The sequence below is a fragment of the Cupressus sempervirens genome, chromosome 6 (genome assembly GCF_028749045.1).
Source record: "Cupressus sempervirens isolate cs-2001-9-10 chromosome 6, ASM2874904v1, whole genome shotgun sequence".
Classification (NCBI taxonomy): domain Eukaryota; kingdom Viridiplantae; phylum Streptophyta; class Pinopsida; order Cupressales; family Cupressaceae; genus Cupressus; species Cupressus sempervirens.
This window is the reverse complement of record NC_143123.1, coordinates 714073873-714089892: the sequence shown is the minus strand read 5'-3', so window position 1 is coordinate 714089892 and position 16020 is coordinate 714073873. Positions and strand designations below refer to the sequence as shown.

Sequence of the window (16020 nt, the reverse complement as noted above, 5' to 3'; positions counted from 1 at the left end):
AAGTCTAAAAAAAATAACAAACATCAAATCTATTTGAATGGTTATAGAGTTAATCATTTGTAAACTTTTATATATTGATGCACTCTATATGGTTTGATCCACACCACTTTGTTATGGTTTACGGGTGAATTCTAATTCATTTATTATGATTTATGATTTAAATTGTAATGTGTTGGTCTTATTTCCACTTATTTGAATCCAAAACACATATATGTTTTTCTATATGTGGTGTAATTTCTATTTTGTAACATGTATTGATTATGTTTTTTAAATGAAGTAGAAAAATATATATTTGTGGCAATTACAATACTTAAGAAATCTATTATAATATTAATCTATTACTTTTTAAAAATTACATTAAAATTATATTAGAGTTCAAAAGGTTCACGAATTAAAAATAATAATGCCTTCTATTTTCCTTGATATAATTACATTTATATAAATGAACAATAACACCAATTGATCCATAACCATAAAATAATTAAACAATAGCTTTATTTGATCCTAAACCTAATTAACAATATTCCTAACACTAAGAAATATTGAATTCTACACATTATTGAATCATGATTAACATTTTGACATAAATCATAACACCAAACCAATTTGAAATCTGTATTAGCACTAGACTATGGGTTGGCTTGATTAGAGAGAGCTTCCTATCATAATGTAATTTTGACCCTATCAAAGGAATATTGTGTTCCCTCAAGAGCCAAGTTCACAATATACATACTGATGAAGGGTGTGCCCCTTAATACCACAAACACACAACAAAAAATAGAGAATAATGATAATTTGTGAGAACAAAATATGGCAATCTTATTATCTCGGCAAGTGTGGAATTAGATAATTCAAAAATACAATATGTAAACCCACATGGGTGCCTTCCTTACAATATTTAGCAAGACAAAGTTGTGAACCACCACCCAAAATTTCCCTAGACAACGTATGAGTCTTCCTCATATGGCATTTTCCACCACCTAGGAAGGTTCTAGGAACTTAGCCCTATCTCTTGAGGTAGACCAAGCTCAAATTATATTATTTTATTACAATTTATTACATATAAACAACTCAAAAAAAATTGCACATTACATTTTCAGATTACCCAAATTCTAGAGACCATTACTCCCAAATTGTTACAAGATTGGCTTTTATAACCCTTTTATAGAAAGTTCATATCCTATTCTACCACAATTAATGGAGCAAGCATCATTTAGCTAAGGTTTGACCTCATTTTGGAGCCATTTAGGTCTTCATCATTGAGCCAAAAAAATTTAATATACCAAAAATTTACAATAACTTCACTAATATATATGACATGATAATGAAACTCATCTGGGAGGTTGATATATCGAAGATGAACCTCCACCTATGAAATTAGAATACTCTGAGCTCACATGACCAACTTACCAAAAATATCAAGCTTCTGCAATCATAAACTTTTCACTGAAATAGCCCTGATTGAAAAGACAAAAATATAAATAGAAATATTTTTAAGTGATGCAAGACTGCCCTTACACCTAGGATTTTCCTCCATCACATTTAGATATCTCCAACAAGTTAACCCAATGGAAATATCATTTTATAGATAAGGAGAAGAAATATTTTAGTTGCAAAAATAAAAAGACTTGATGACAGAGAGCTTTCAAGATCATGGACATAGACATGATGCATGGACATTCATGTGGTACATTGTAGTCTAATACATACAAAAATAAAAAACACCTAAAATGTGTAAAATTTTGAGTTTTTACTTTAGATAGCCTCCATGTGGTTGAATACTTCTAATTTAGCCAAATCATCCATGGTGGAGTAGAATGTAGAATAAAATGGATGAAATTGACCTCAAATCTTAGAGAGTATTAGGCATATATACTCAGTATTTGTTTTGTTCTTACCACAACCCTATAATAAAGATCACATTAATTTGAATGCAATCAAGAAATCTTTAATAGATGGAAAAAATAGGTCTCAAAGAGGTGAACTCTACCTCAAACTAAAGTTCCTTAAATTGATCAATAATGCCAATAAGTTCATGAAACTTATGTTAGAAAGTGATGTTGATGGTTATCATTAACATGATTAACATTTTCTCTCAAACTACATACCATAGAAACATTAGACTCTGCAAAATTTTGACTCTACAACTTTCCCACTCATTTTGTTTTTGAATTGGTATGAGTCAGGATGGGGCCCCTCTGACGTGTCAAGTCCCTGTGATTTTCCTTGACCTACAAATGGTTTTGACCTTGATATACCTTTCTGTGTGGAGTTGACCTATTGGTGTCAAGCCTATTCTCTGGTGATCATAAGGGAAAGTTTTTGGCAAGCCTATCCCCAGTAGTCTCTCGTTGGAAGGACATGGTCGTTGGGGGTAAACTAACATAAATCCTTCAAGAAGCCCCCAAATTTCTTTGACAAGAAGAGGGGCTAGGGATAATTTTCCCAAATAGTTTTGTTGATAGTGTTTCAACAAGCCTTAGGTTGTGCCTAGTGGGACTTTTCGTGGCTTTTCACCGATCGATTGAGATGGTTAAGAAGTGGGTGGACTAGAAGTGGAAGGTGAAGGACAATGTAGTTGTTTCATCAATGCCTAGTGGATTCTTTTGCTTCAAGTTTACAATAGCAGAAGATATGACCATGGTTCTAGTGGGGTCATGATACTATGGAAAGCATGATCTTACTATTGCAAAATGGCATCTTGGCTTTGATTTAGTGAAGGAGTTGAGTCAGCTGGCCCGTTTGTGGGTTAGGTTGTCAGACCTTCCCTTGGAGTTTTGGGATTAAAGGATCCTCAAATCAATTTGGAATTCCTTTGGTCATTGTGTTGTTGCTGATTTGGTCACCTTATAGAAGGCTAGATTGGCGTTTTCCAAATTAGGTGTGAATGTGGTGATCGGATCTACTTTTCTTGAGTCCATCATGTTGAGCCCCAAGTGGGGTAAGAAGCTCTAGCCTATAATATATGAAAGTATTGGCCTTTTCTACCAAAACTACTTGATTTTTGGACATGTGATTATGGATTGTAAAAAAGGGAAGACCCTTCATAAAGGTGGAGAGAAAATATGGGAGAAAGATGATATTGACTCACCTTATCATAAGGAAGAAGTGAGGGCTCTTGGGATGGTAATAGTGAGTTCTACTTACTAGGAGGTCATAGTGATAGCTAATGATGAGGTGGGTAAGATATTGAGAAGTTCTCAAGGGGATGGCTCATTGGAGGAGGCGTTCTTTAACCTAATGCCGCAGGTGAAGGCCCTCAAAGTGGAAGGATCTACTAGTAAGGTGGAGGAAGGAGAGATTTTCAAGGTAGATGGGGGGACCCCTTTCCATTTCTACAAGGCATTTGAAGATCGTCTAATAACCCCCTCAGACTATGGAGAAAGGGGAAGTTGGTGTTGAACTAGAGGAGGTATGTAAAGAGATGAAGAAGGATAATGGGATAGATGTGGTAATTAAAGAGGTGTCTTGAATACTTAACTAGGGTTCTTTTGTTTGACCCCCCTTGAGTTCCTAGTTAGCGGGAATAGCTAAAGCCTCAACCTCGACTTCTACCTCCCCCTTGGGCATGGATGAAGGGATATGGAAAACACAGAGAAGACAGACCAAAGTGTCAAAGAAATCAGATATGGGGAAGGCAACGAAACTAGATGTGGGGATGGTGATGAAGCAAAATAAGAAGACAAAGCAGATGAAAAGGGAGGTAGCTAGTGGTAGGAAATCAACCTTGGAGGCTATGACCAAAGGTAGGAAATGCTTGTCTTCTCATGGAATATGAGGGGGTTAAATAGCCCTCAAAAGAAGTTTTCGCTTAAACAATTATTGTCTAATACTAGGGTAGATATCCTAATGATTCATGAAGTTAAAATGTCCTTATAAAATATGGATAATATTGTTGGTTACATTTGATCGAGGGCCAATTTGTGTTATAGTTAACAGGAGGGTGCTTTAAGAGGGGTGGCCACCTTTGGAACCCTGGTGTTGTTAAAGGTAGATTCATTCAAAATTCTAAGTGCTACCTCATTACAAAGCATAAGGTAGAAGAGGAGGTCTAGAATGTCATTAATGTTTATGCTCTAAATTGTAGACATGGAAAATGTTAGCTTTGGGAGGCATTGACAGACTTCATAAAGCAAACTAGGAACTCCTTTTGTATGGGTGACTTCTGTATATGCTACTTTAGTATGTTAGAAACACCAAATTAAAACAATCAAAAGCATTTGCATACTAATATAACTTCATGAGAGACATAGTGAAGTCCTCAAATGAGAATATGAGCCATGGATACGCTCTCTCAATGAGGATGATCACTTGATGTAGAGGTGTGTCTAATAGCTAAGATGGCTTAATTATGTATGTATGCTCAAATGCTCAAATGGGCTTCAATGGAAGATTTTTGATAGATTTTGGTGAATGGATTTGATGTAAAAATGGCTTCTCAAAATGGCATTACGGCTTTACTTTCTAGATTGTGTTAAAATGGCTTGGGAGAGGATTCTTTAAATAGGCAAAGGGCTTGAGGGATCAAGGGCTAGGATGGGAGAAAGCTTATGAAAGGTTTAGATTGAATGAGAGGAGAGCACATGGATTGTGCTTCCTTACAGCCAATCAAGGAGTGACACATGTCACAGGGTCATTGGTTAGAGCAAGAGGGGTTAAGGGGTCAACAAAGGAGGCTCAAAGCTCATAAAGACCCTCATAATGGCTTGTAAGAGTCATTTATGGCTTTGTGGGCTTCATAAAGTTTTATGGTTGGAATATTTGTGAGAGAGTTGAGATATTTTGACTTGGGTTGGATTAAGAAAGTCTTAAGCTTGACTTAGGAATGTGCAAATGATTAAGGCTTGGATTAGGCTTGGGTTAAGATTAGATTAGACTTGTTAGAGATGGACAAGTGGATGGTATTTAATAAGGGTGGGTGAAGGAGGAGATATTTGTTGGCTTTGGCTTGGGTTAGCAAGTCTTAACCCATATTTAGGGAATGTGACAAGGTTAGGAGGGGATTAGGATTAGGATTAAAGATAAGGATTGACATCTTCTAGAAGAGTCTAGGCTTTCGATGAGGATGAAGACTTTCTAGAAGAGTCTAGAATTTCCTAGGATGAGGATAAATAAGGTTTTTAGGAAATAAATAAAGTTTTATTTATTTCAAAGGTTTGGGTTGAGGAGATATTTATTAAAATATTTTTAATAAACACGAAGATTAATATTTAATCTTAATTAAATATTTTGAGTTGGGATTAGGGGTAGGAAATGATGGGATTAGCCTTTAATCGAAATTAAAGAAAGATTAGAAGATTTTGGAAGAGGTTAGTGGTCTTAAGGAAATTGGCCAAGTTTTGGGCAAAAAATAAATAAATTATTTATTTTAAAATTTTTGGTCACTTTATTAATTAAATAATTAATAAATAAGGAAATAATGTTTAAATAAGATTTAAACATTTTTGGGAGGGATTCCTTAATTAAATATTTTTAATTAAGATAAAGAAATTTAATGGCATAAAAATAAATAAATTAATAAATGATGATGTCATCAGGGACTTTTTTCAGAAAATAAAAATATTATTTTCTAAAGGATTTTTTAGGTGTTTACAACTTCAATAATCCCTTGTACCTCTCAGAGAAGTTTGGGGATGCAATTGAATTTACAGATAATATGAATAATTTGTTAGAGTTTATAAATAATAATGACTTGATGGATTTGGAGTTAAGGGGGGTTAAGATAACATGGTCGAATAATAGGAAAGGGGATGACCTTATTCAAATCAAACTGGATAGACTCCTTGTCTCAGCTGGCTGGAAGGGGTTGGCTTCTTCTACTCTCATGGGTATTTCTAGGACTGTCATGGAGCATACCCCAATCCTTTTCAACTAGAAGGAGGTGGGTTTTGGGGGGGGGGGGGGGGGTCAAGGCCATTTAAATATGAAATAATGTGGCAATCCCACACAGACTTTAAAAAATGTGTGGAGGATTGGTGGATTATAAGGATTGAGGGTACAACTATGTTCAGGCTTACTACTAAATTGGATAATGTTAGAAGGAATTTCGCCCCTAGAGTAAGAAGACAGTTGGAGATATCTTTAAAATAAAAAAGGAGGTTAAAGAGAAAGTGGAGAACCTCCATAGAGTGATGGGGGATGGATTAGCCTCCAGTGATATGATAATAGAAGAGGAAAATTGAATGGGATTGTGGAAGGATACCTTGGCCAGGGGGGTAATTTACTGGAAACAAAGGTTGAAAGTCCTTTGGATGAAGTTGGGGGATAAGAATACAACATTCTTCCATAGGTTAGGCTCTAATCATAAAAAGAGAAGTACGATTGACTCTATGGTGGATGACCAGAACCAAAAGCTAACAAAGTTGGAGGATATTGGTAGCTGGGTGAGTAATTTCTTCCAAAATTCCTATAGGTGGTTACTCCTACTACATAATATTCATTGATAATTTATCTAGGAAAACTTGGATTTGTTTTTTAAAATTCAAAGAATCAAATGAGGTTCTATCAAAATTTAACGAATTCAAAGAGATTGTGGAAAACCAAACTTCAAAAAGAATTAAAACCCTAAGATCAAACAATGGGGAGAATATACTTCTAAAAATTTCAAAGCCTTTTTTTACATCTATTGGGATTAAGAGGGAGTACACAGTACCTTATAACCTCAATAGAATGGGGTAGCAGAAAGAAAAAATATAATTGTCATTGAAGCAACAAAAGCCATGCTTCATGATCAAAACTTACACTTCTCTTTTTGGGTAGAGGCTACTAGTACTATTGTATATATTCAAAACACATGCCGACACTCAATACTAGAAAACATAACACCTGAAGAAGTTTTTACGAGAATTAAGCCTGACTTAAGTTGTCTTAGAATTTTTGGTTGCCCTATTTATATTCACATACCTAAAGAAAAAAGAGCCAAGTTAGAACCATCTAGGAAGAAGGGGATATTTGTTGGATACGATGAAAACTCTAAAGGGTATAAAGTCTATGTACCTGGAAAAAGATTAGTTGAAGTAAGTAGAGATGTCATATTTGAGGAACACATTGCTTTAAAACTATCTACAAGTTCATAAAATGAGCCCATCACAAACTTAGATGAAAATCTACAAATTGAAATTCAAAGGGAGAACATATTAGAAGAAAATGAATCATTACCAGATATAGAGAATAGAGACATCACTAACATCAAGAAAAGGCCATTATGGATGAGGAAATGATTGAAGAAAATAATGTTGAGCCAGACAAAATTTCCAAGGAAAGCAAGAAAACTAGAAACAAATCTTGTTACACTTCTTTAGTAATCAGGCTTACTAAATCTGAACCATCAACTGTTGAAGAAGCCCTAACTTGTCAAGCTTGGAAAGATGTTATGGTTGAGGAATATCAATCCATATTACAAAATGATGTTTGAGATATTATACCTAGACCTAAAGACAAATCAGTTGTTTCATCAAAATGGTTATGCAAAATCAAATATTCTCCTCACGACAGTATTGAAAAGCATAAAGCAAGGTTTGTTGCTTGAGAGTTCTCTCAGAAGGTAGTTATTAATTATGATTAAACTTTTGCTCTAGTTTCTTGCTACACTTCCATAAGAACAATTATTGCAATTGCAACATCCAAAGGCTAGAAGATACATCAAATGGATGTCAAGACCACATTACTAAATGGTGTCATAAATGGAGAAGTATATTGTGAACAACCTGAAGGTTTTTCTATAAAAGATAAGGATAAATATGTATGTAAACACAATAAATCCCTCTATGGCCTCAAACAAGCACCTCAAGCTTGGTATGAAAGGATAGATAGATACCTCACCAAACTAGGATACTCAAAGAATGAAGTTGATCCAAACTTATACTTCAAATTTTTTAATGATGACATGTTAATACTTGTTTTATATGTTGATGATCTATTGATAATAGGTAATGATGACTTCATTGAAAGATGCAAACAAGATCTCATAGTTGAATTTGAAATGAAGGATTTTGGCCTACTACACTATTTCTTGGGCATAGAATTTTGTCAAAAGAAAGATCATATTTTTCTCAATCAAGGGAAGTACACTAAGTACATCTTGACTAGATTTGGAATGATGGAAAGCAAATCTCTAACAACTCCAATGAAAACTAATCTACAAAAAATAAAAGAAGAAGTCATGAATTCAAAATCTATTGATCCCACTCTTTATAGGAAGGTCATTGGATCTCTTATATATCTTGTAAATACTTGGCCTAATATATGCTATGCCAAAAACATTTTAAGTCATTTTATGTGCAAACCAAAAAGGATTCATTTGATGGTTGCCAAACATATCCTGAGATATCTACGTGGCACTATTGGTCTTGGTTTGAAGTACAAAAATGTAGAGATCAAACTTCAAGGATATATTGATTCTGATTGGGCTAGTTGTTCTATAAACCGTAGAAGTACTACAAGGTGTTGCTTTATTAGAAAACAACCTACAGTCACCTTGAGTTCCACCGAAGCTGAGTACATGGAAAACTCCATGGGAGCACACGATGTATTATGCCTAAGAAAGCTATTATTTGGACTCTTTGGAAAACAACCAAGTCCTACAGTGGTTCATTGTGATAAACAGAGTTGCATCAAACTTTCTGCAAATGTTGTTTTTCACAATTGATCAAAGCACATCGAGACAGAACAGTTTAAACATCACACACTAAGCTTAATTTGTAGACCAAAAGCGTTAAATAGTCAAACTTGACTTTTTTTTTCTAGGCTTAATTCTTCATTAGTGTGTGATGGTAAAATCGATATTATGCCCTTCGTATTGAATCACTTTCTAGCAAATTTCCTGCCGACAACACTTTTTTAATGGTTAAGACATCACACAATCCAATCAAAGTTAATCCATGACAAAATATTGATTTTCTTTTTGTATTTATAAAACATCAAACAAATATGCGAAGGAAAGATTAAACTCTAAGAAAAGAAAATAATAATAAAAAGTAAAGATTTTAATTCCCTCATCCACTTTACTTTTTATTATTCCCACTTTACTTTTTATTATTCTTTTCTTTTCTTAGAATTTATTCTCTCCTTCGCATATTTGTTTGATGTAAACTTTAATGGAAAGTGGTGTAAGATGGAATTAAAACGTAAGATTGATATGTATAAGAAAATAGACGGAAATCAGAAAACAAATAGAGATGGTGGGAGAATAAAATAGATTACAAGAGAAGAAAGGAGGGAAGAGCAAAAGCAAAAGATTGTCTGAGAATAAACTAAATTACGTTGGATATGAAAGAGGTGAAAGAAAAAGAAAAATGTGCTCGAATAAAATGAAAAGAAAAAGAGAAAAAAAAAATGGTGCAGAATAAAGAAACCCCTTGGTTACCGGTGATTGGCGCAGTCCTGATTTATTGGTAAGAAATAGCAGGAGAGAGTTTAGTGTTGCAGAGTAAGATTTGGTGTTATGGAAGGAAGTATGGCAGAAACACAATCAATATTTAGTAGGGTTGTTCTTTGATTACAGTTGTGTCTTGCATTTTGGCAGGTTATGAAGTTCACGGCAGTGGCAATCCGTATAAAAGCTGTTGTGAATAGATGTATAAGCATGCTACCTTGCCCTCTCCTCCCCACACCGTATTCAAAACTCAAAGGATTCGAGGGTTACCTTTTCATTTTCAAGGTTGGTCAATGCCTTGTGACGACGGAAGCATATGAAGCTAACTGGGTACAAGTACCTGAACATGATGAAACAGCAATTCAAGTAAACTATTTGGGGCAGAAGTTTAATTTAGTGCGGAAGGAAAGACACAAGCGGTTTATTGATGGTAAAATGATGTATTATATTAATGATTTGATTTGGCACTCTTTACTCGGCTTGGAAATAGTGGATAACGAAACTGCATTTCTTAAAGGTTATAAAGGTCATGTAGGAGGTGTGATGGATTTTTCTGAAGTATTAGATTGTTTAATACTTAGAAATCACGTTATTAAGTCATTATCATATGGTGGCAAAGCTGCTTTTCTTCCTATTAATTTATTAATTTCTGAAGAAAAATTATTGAAAGGTTTAAATTTAATAGGATTATTTTTCCAAACAAAAAATAAAGTAGACTGGCTTATTCCAGCATTATTCAGTTTTATATCCGCAGTGTTGGAATTCTGCACACCATTGAGGCTCTGGATTTACAACAATGTCAATCACATTTTCTGTTGGGCAATGCGTCACCTGTGTGATTGTCTTCCTCTGCGGGAGAGGATTTATATTTACAGGATGTTTAACTCGGGAGGAAACATGAGGCCGTCTAATGACATTGAGTGGCGAGCTGTGAGTGGAGTTAAGACTGTAGTGATCGGTGGAGGAGCAAAAGCCTACTCAGAAGCTGCATCTTTGGTTTGCCCGGCTACTGATGTAGAGACTAATCTTAGTTATGATAAGCCGTTTATTACTAGAGGAGGGGAGACTCCATTGCAGGTAGAATTAAGATTTGATGCAAATGAAAGAAAAGTCACTATATATTTCAAATATATGGTTTTTCGTAAAGACTTTTTTCGATTGGATTGTGAGGAGGATAATTATATGAATCTAAGGACATTTGTTGACTGCCTAGTGAGAAATCGGAGTGGATCACTGGAATCTTGTAACCCCAATGGCAAGGTGTGTAAGGTTCGCGGGTTTAGAGAGTCAGTTTTGTGCTATATTCAAAATGGGTATCCAGATGTGTACGAACTGGAATTGGAGAACGCAGTTGTCAAATAGAGGGAGGTCATCCTAATTAGGCGTATCTGCACCCCCTACTTCTCCAACTTTTTAATTTTATATGCAACAAAATTGTGAATGTGGAGGCGAGCAGGGCCTTACGTAACTTTTTAGTTTATTTGGGATGGAGTTGTAATTTGGGGAGTTTCTTCATGGATATTAAATAGCTTTTTCAAATTGTCTTTTAAAAGTTAAAAATTTGAAAAAAAACAAAGGGAAAGAGATGGAGAGTTATGCCATTCTTAGTAATTTTTAGTAATTTTCATTGTTTTTACAAAGTTTATTTTTAATTTTATTATTTAAAATATAGAATAAGTATTGAAAAAAGTGTTTGCTAAGAAATATACAAGAATCGATTTATATTATTTTTGTTGTTTTGCAATTGTAATAAAAATAAAATAATGTTCATTACAATTTATTTTTCGTGTAGTAATTGAGATATTTAATAATTAAAATATGTAAATTAAATAATTAAATCTAAATATAGACTTACTTAACTTTGAGGTGACCGCAAGAAGTTGGGTCACAATTTCGTGGAAGTCAGATCTACGGAATTGTACTTCTCAGAAACGAGTATCCGATTTTTAAAAAATCGGGTACCTATTTCTAAAATTAAGCTTCGGGCACCCAAGCCGAAATTCAAAAATTGGGTACCCGATATTCAAAAGCGGATCTGGTGCCCAAGACGCTCAAATATTGAGCGCCCGATTGCTCTTAAATATTGGGTACCCGATTTGGAAGACTTTATTAAACCCCTTTTTTTGGCATTTTTGAAGTCATTTTCATGACCTCAAAAATGAGAGCCCGATTAGAGACGCATACGGGAGCCCGATTTTCAGCCCTACTGACCACCCCCCTGCTTCTAGTTTTCGATATACCAGATATTTTAATATGTTTAGTACTATTTTATTTTATTTTTTTCAATTTTCAATTTTATATGTATGTTAATTTATTGTTTTTTTCAGTTTTAATATATGTAAAATTATAAATTTACATTGTTAATGAGTAGATGTTTAAATTTTTGTATCTATTAATTAAAATATAGTTTCATAAATGTTTATTTAAAAAATTATTATTTTAGATGTTTTGAAATGTATTTAATTTATGTATTTATTACAATGTTGAATAATTAGATTAGATGTAGATTCATTATTTAAACATGTAATTCTACAAATAAATATAACCTCGACCTTGTTTAAACTATAACCTCGACCACCATTCATTGTTTAAACTATAATCTCAACCTAACTATATAGTTATGTACAATAAAACCCTAAACATATATAACTAAGTACTTAATCACATAACAGCCTGCAAGGGATCTAAACAAAAACCTTAGTATTTAAAATAGTTTTACTTAAATTGTATTGTACTTTGTTTCATGGATAAAAAATGGATGATGTAAACTATTTTATAAATTTATATTCTTTCAGCCTTTCATACCTTGTGACATGTACAATGGATGATTGTGCATTCCGAATTAATTTGCCAAGTGGCATTCGAAACAAATGTATATATTATTTAAATGGATTGAACTGAAGTAGTTAATATTCTTTCATGTGGATGTGTTATTTATTTTACTTTTAGTACCTATAATTATTTAAAAATGAAATGTAAATGTGCTCATTAAGGAATGCAATCTCTTATGTTTTTTATAAATGTAAATTATTGTATGTATGTTATTGCTTGCTTAGTAAAATTTTTGATTAGTTCTTTGGATCCCTTGGCTGGGCATCATTTAGGATTAACTATAATGTTAATTTGTATTGAATTTAACTCTAATCATAACCCTTAATATCATCTTAACCTTAATCTTAATTTGCTAAAACCTACACCAGGTAATATATACATAATTAAATAACTTTCCTATCTTACCTCGAGTACTAATTTTATAAATGTAAAACCCTAAAATTGTAACCTTATTTATGATAAACTAAATTATCCTAGAGGAACATCATATCTACATCTACATGTCATGTACATGTGAATCTAAAAAAATTTGTACATATCTAATTACATCATTTATTGCATAAGAAGGATTAAAAATTTTCATTATATATATTATCCATGCATATCATATCAAAAGAATCATATAGAGATATGTCATTTACGACATGTCCATCATAGATAATCAAGAAGGGTACTTAGGTAAATATATATATATAACACTATATATTATAAGAAAAGAAAAACACCATATCTCATGTACATAAACTAAAAAAAATTACCATGACACATGTAATGAGATCAAATAATATTTTTAAGATTCATCGCATATAAGTTATTAATGTATAAGGGGTGATATAATCAAAATATCAAAAAATAGTGATATCAAAGCATTATATCTTAATATTTAACACTGAAATAAACTAACCCCTAGGTAACCCTAAACCAAATTGAATATATCAAACTAGATTGAAAGGTAACCCTAGCCCTTAACTAATTAATATTATACTTATAAACCAAATTGAATTAAACCATGATCATAACCCTAATTATATATCCCAACTTAACAGTAGAAACCTTGAATTTAACCTTGAATCCTTTCCCCAACCATTAACCAAATTGAACCATTACCCTAAGATTGAACCAAGTTAAATGTAGACCTTAAGACTAAACCAAATCACCCTAAACTAGAACTCAATAATATATTCAACACTTAAAAACAAAATTCAAACCTAACTTTTTCGAATTAATGTTGGTTGTTAATCTAAAAGCTCTAACTATAATTCTATATCTAAAAGAAAATTTAGCACTTTAAAACTTAATTCAATTTATTAACTTTTGTCCTAATTGAAACCTAAGCATGTAAACCTAATCAAACAGTACAAACCAAATTGAACCCTAATCCTAAAACTAATTAAACATTGATATCAAGGTTTCAAAATGATACATCATAAAAAAATTACAAGAGACTTGAATGAATCAGGCATCTAATTAAGTAACCCTCCCTCACCATCAAGAGGTGGAGATGTCCACATCAGTGTGAGTAGGAGCCCGGACTACACCCTTGGATGCCTAAGAATATATCTAAAGAAGTGAATAACTTGTCTTTCCACTGCATTCCTAAACCTTTATATCCTAAGTGAGTATTCATCATGTAATATCTAATTAGGAGGGTATTGAAGCACTCTAACACCCCAATCCCTAACTAGATAATTATGTTAGGGTAGACTAATTTCTATTTATCTTGGGTTGGAAGTGCCTAAATTTTTTTTTTTGGAGACTAGAGATTCCCTTATTTGTTTCCTATTTTCCTGTATGAGTAACCTAAATGTTTATTGCCTTTGTAGAATGGAAGGCCACATAACAAAATATTGCCTTATTCTATAAGAAGAAATACCCACCCTAATTTTACTATCAATTTTTTTGGTTAGAAGATGATGATAGTTCAAAATGATTTAGAACATAGGGATAAAATGAGAACCATCATTCCTAGAATGAAGATGAATTATTCCTTGATAAACCCATTTCTATCATAAATCAGCTCCTCCATCCAAAAAATTAGTAATGAGAAATCCCTACATCAAGTAATCAATAGAGGGCTCATAAAATTGATCAAGTGATCAATGGAGAGCTCATAAAATCCCTAGGTCAAGTAATCAATGGAGGGCTCATAAAATTGATCCCCAAGGGGAGATAAGAATCTTATTAAAAATTAGAGACAGGACACTCCTAAATACATATCATACAAAATTCTTGCCAAGGTCTTAGCCTCTAGACTAGAAGATATCCTACCCAAGATCATTAACCCTACACAAAAGTGTTTTGTTAAGGATATTTATACATATTGGAGAACTTGATAACCTATTGGAAGACTTTGGATTGGGAAACATTTCTAGGATAGAGTGTAGGCATGCTCAAGTAATTGATTATGAAAATGTCTACAAAAGGGTGAAATGGAGTTTCACTATGATGATGTTGCAAGCCCAGGATTCCATCCAATATTATGTCAAATGGTGTCCTCTCTTATGATTGGTGTCAGAATTTTAGCAAAGAAATTAATGGGGTTAGATCATAATTTTTAGGACTCTCTAGATCAATTATGAAAGGGTGTCCTCTTGCATCCTCTTTATTTTTTATTGTTGTTGACTCATTACATTATCTCCTTAGAGATAACCAATTGTCTCTAAAAGTTAGAGTATCTACTCTCCAAATAATTAATAAGTATCTAACGTATAGCTTGTTGATAATATTTGTATTCTTTTTAAGCTAGAAGAGTGCAACATGAGTCATTTAATGATCAAATTGGACCTCTTTTCTTTGTATCGAGTAGTAAGATTTATGTCTCTACATCTATCTTATTGGGGCTAAATATTGAGTCCCCTACCTTGTGTAGTAAATATAGTATTGGATGGAGATGTCATAATTAAGTGGTTAGGTACCTAGGGATTCCATTTGTAGTAAACCCTAACATATAAATGAAATTTGTCTTTATATTAATAAGAAAATCTTTGGAAAAATCAACAACTAGAACTCTAATTATCTCACTTTGGTTGGTAGAATTCAAGTATGTTAAAAGATTCTCTCCTCATATTGGGTGTACTTCTCTTCTTCCTACTTATTTTATTTAAATCAGTTTGGTCTTCTATATAAATCTATTAGGAACATTTTGTCACATGGAAAAGGAAATATGAAGAATCGTGCTACCCTGACTAGTTCACATAAAGAAAGGAGATTAGTAAGTTAGAATGAAAACTTTAAGAAAGTTCAAGGGATTACTCTGGCAATAAAATGGATAGCCAAAGCTTCATAAGGTAATGAATTATGGATTATGATTAGAATTAGGATTATTATATGGTTAGGGATAGGTTCACATGTATTAGTTCATTACCTAACATGATCTACACTTATAGTTTGCATTAAAAAGTGGATAATATTTAGGATTCAAACTACAATCATAAATAATTTTTGATCAAATCATAAATCTATCTCTAAGCTTTCATTCTAATTGTAACCTTAACTCTCATCCTAATGCCATCTATTATATATCCTATAAACAATAGGACCATAATAAATATCTGAAACCTAAATATAATTCTAACTAAAACCATAATCCTAGGTAAGTTCGCTAACATTAAAGGACCATAATCATTATAATAATCTTAAGCTTAGCCATCATGAAAATCGTTAACATAACAAAATTGTAAACCATAACCTTGTCATAATCTTAACTTTGTTTCATCTTGAGATGAACGTATAATCCATAATGAGTTCATACAATCCCCCAATGTCACAAAATAAGTGTACATGAAAGAAAAATTATTTTGGCGACTCCTGTTTTT

General features: G+C 32.9%; 1 protein-coding gene across 3 annotated transcripts; it reads left to right on the top strand.

Moving 5' to 3' along the window:
* Positions 1 to 9184: 9184 nt before the first annotated feature.
* On the top strand, positions 9185 to 10994 carry LOC149554278 (uncharacterized). 3 transcript variants are annotated; one of them, XM_089789984.1, is made up of 3 exons: positions 9185 to 9392; positions 9524 to 9890; positions 10128 to 10994. In XM_089789984.1, the coding sequence occupies exons 2-3, from the start codon at positions 9527 to 9529 to the stop codon at positions 10733 to 10735; spliced, it is 972 nt and encodes a 323-aa protein (XP_089646110.1). In that variant the 5' UTR covers positions 9185 to 9392; positions 9524 to 9526; the 3' UTR covers positions 10736 to 10994. The 3 variants fall into 3 exon arrangements, with proteins under 3 accessions (XP_089646110.1, XP_089646111.1, XP_089646109.1); XM_089789985.1 differs by lacking the exon at positions 9185 to 9392 and having other exon boundaries at positions 9402 to 9803; XM_089789983.1 differs by lacking the exon at positions 9185 to 9392 and having other exon boundaries at positions 9402 to 9890.
* The last annotated feature ends 5026 nt before the right edge of the window (positions 10995 to 16020 follow it).

Bases quoted from the DNA above. Each gene is read 5' to 3' on its own strand.
- LOC149554278 (XM_089789984.1), top strand. From the start codon at position 9,527: ATGAAGTTCACGGCAGTGGCAATCCGTATAAAAGCTGTTGTGAATAGA. The intron at 9,891-10,127 runs GTTATAAAGGTC...TTATATCCGCAG, and splicing joins CGAAACTGCATTTCTTAAAG to TGTTGGAATTCTGCACACCA.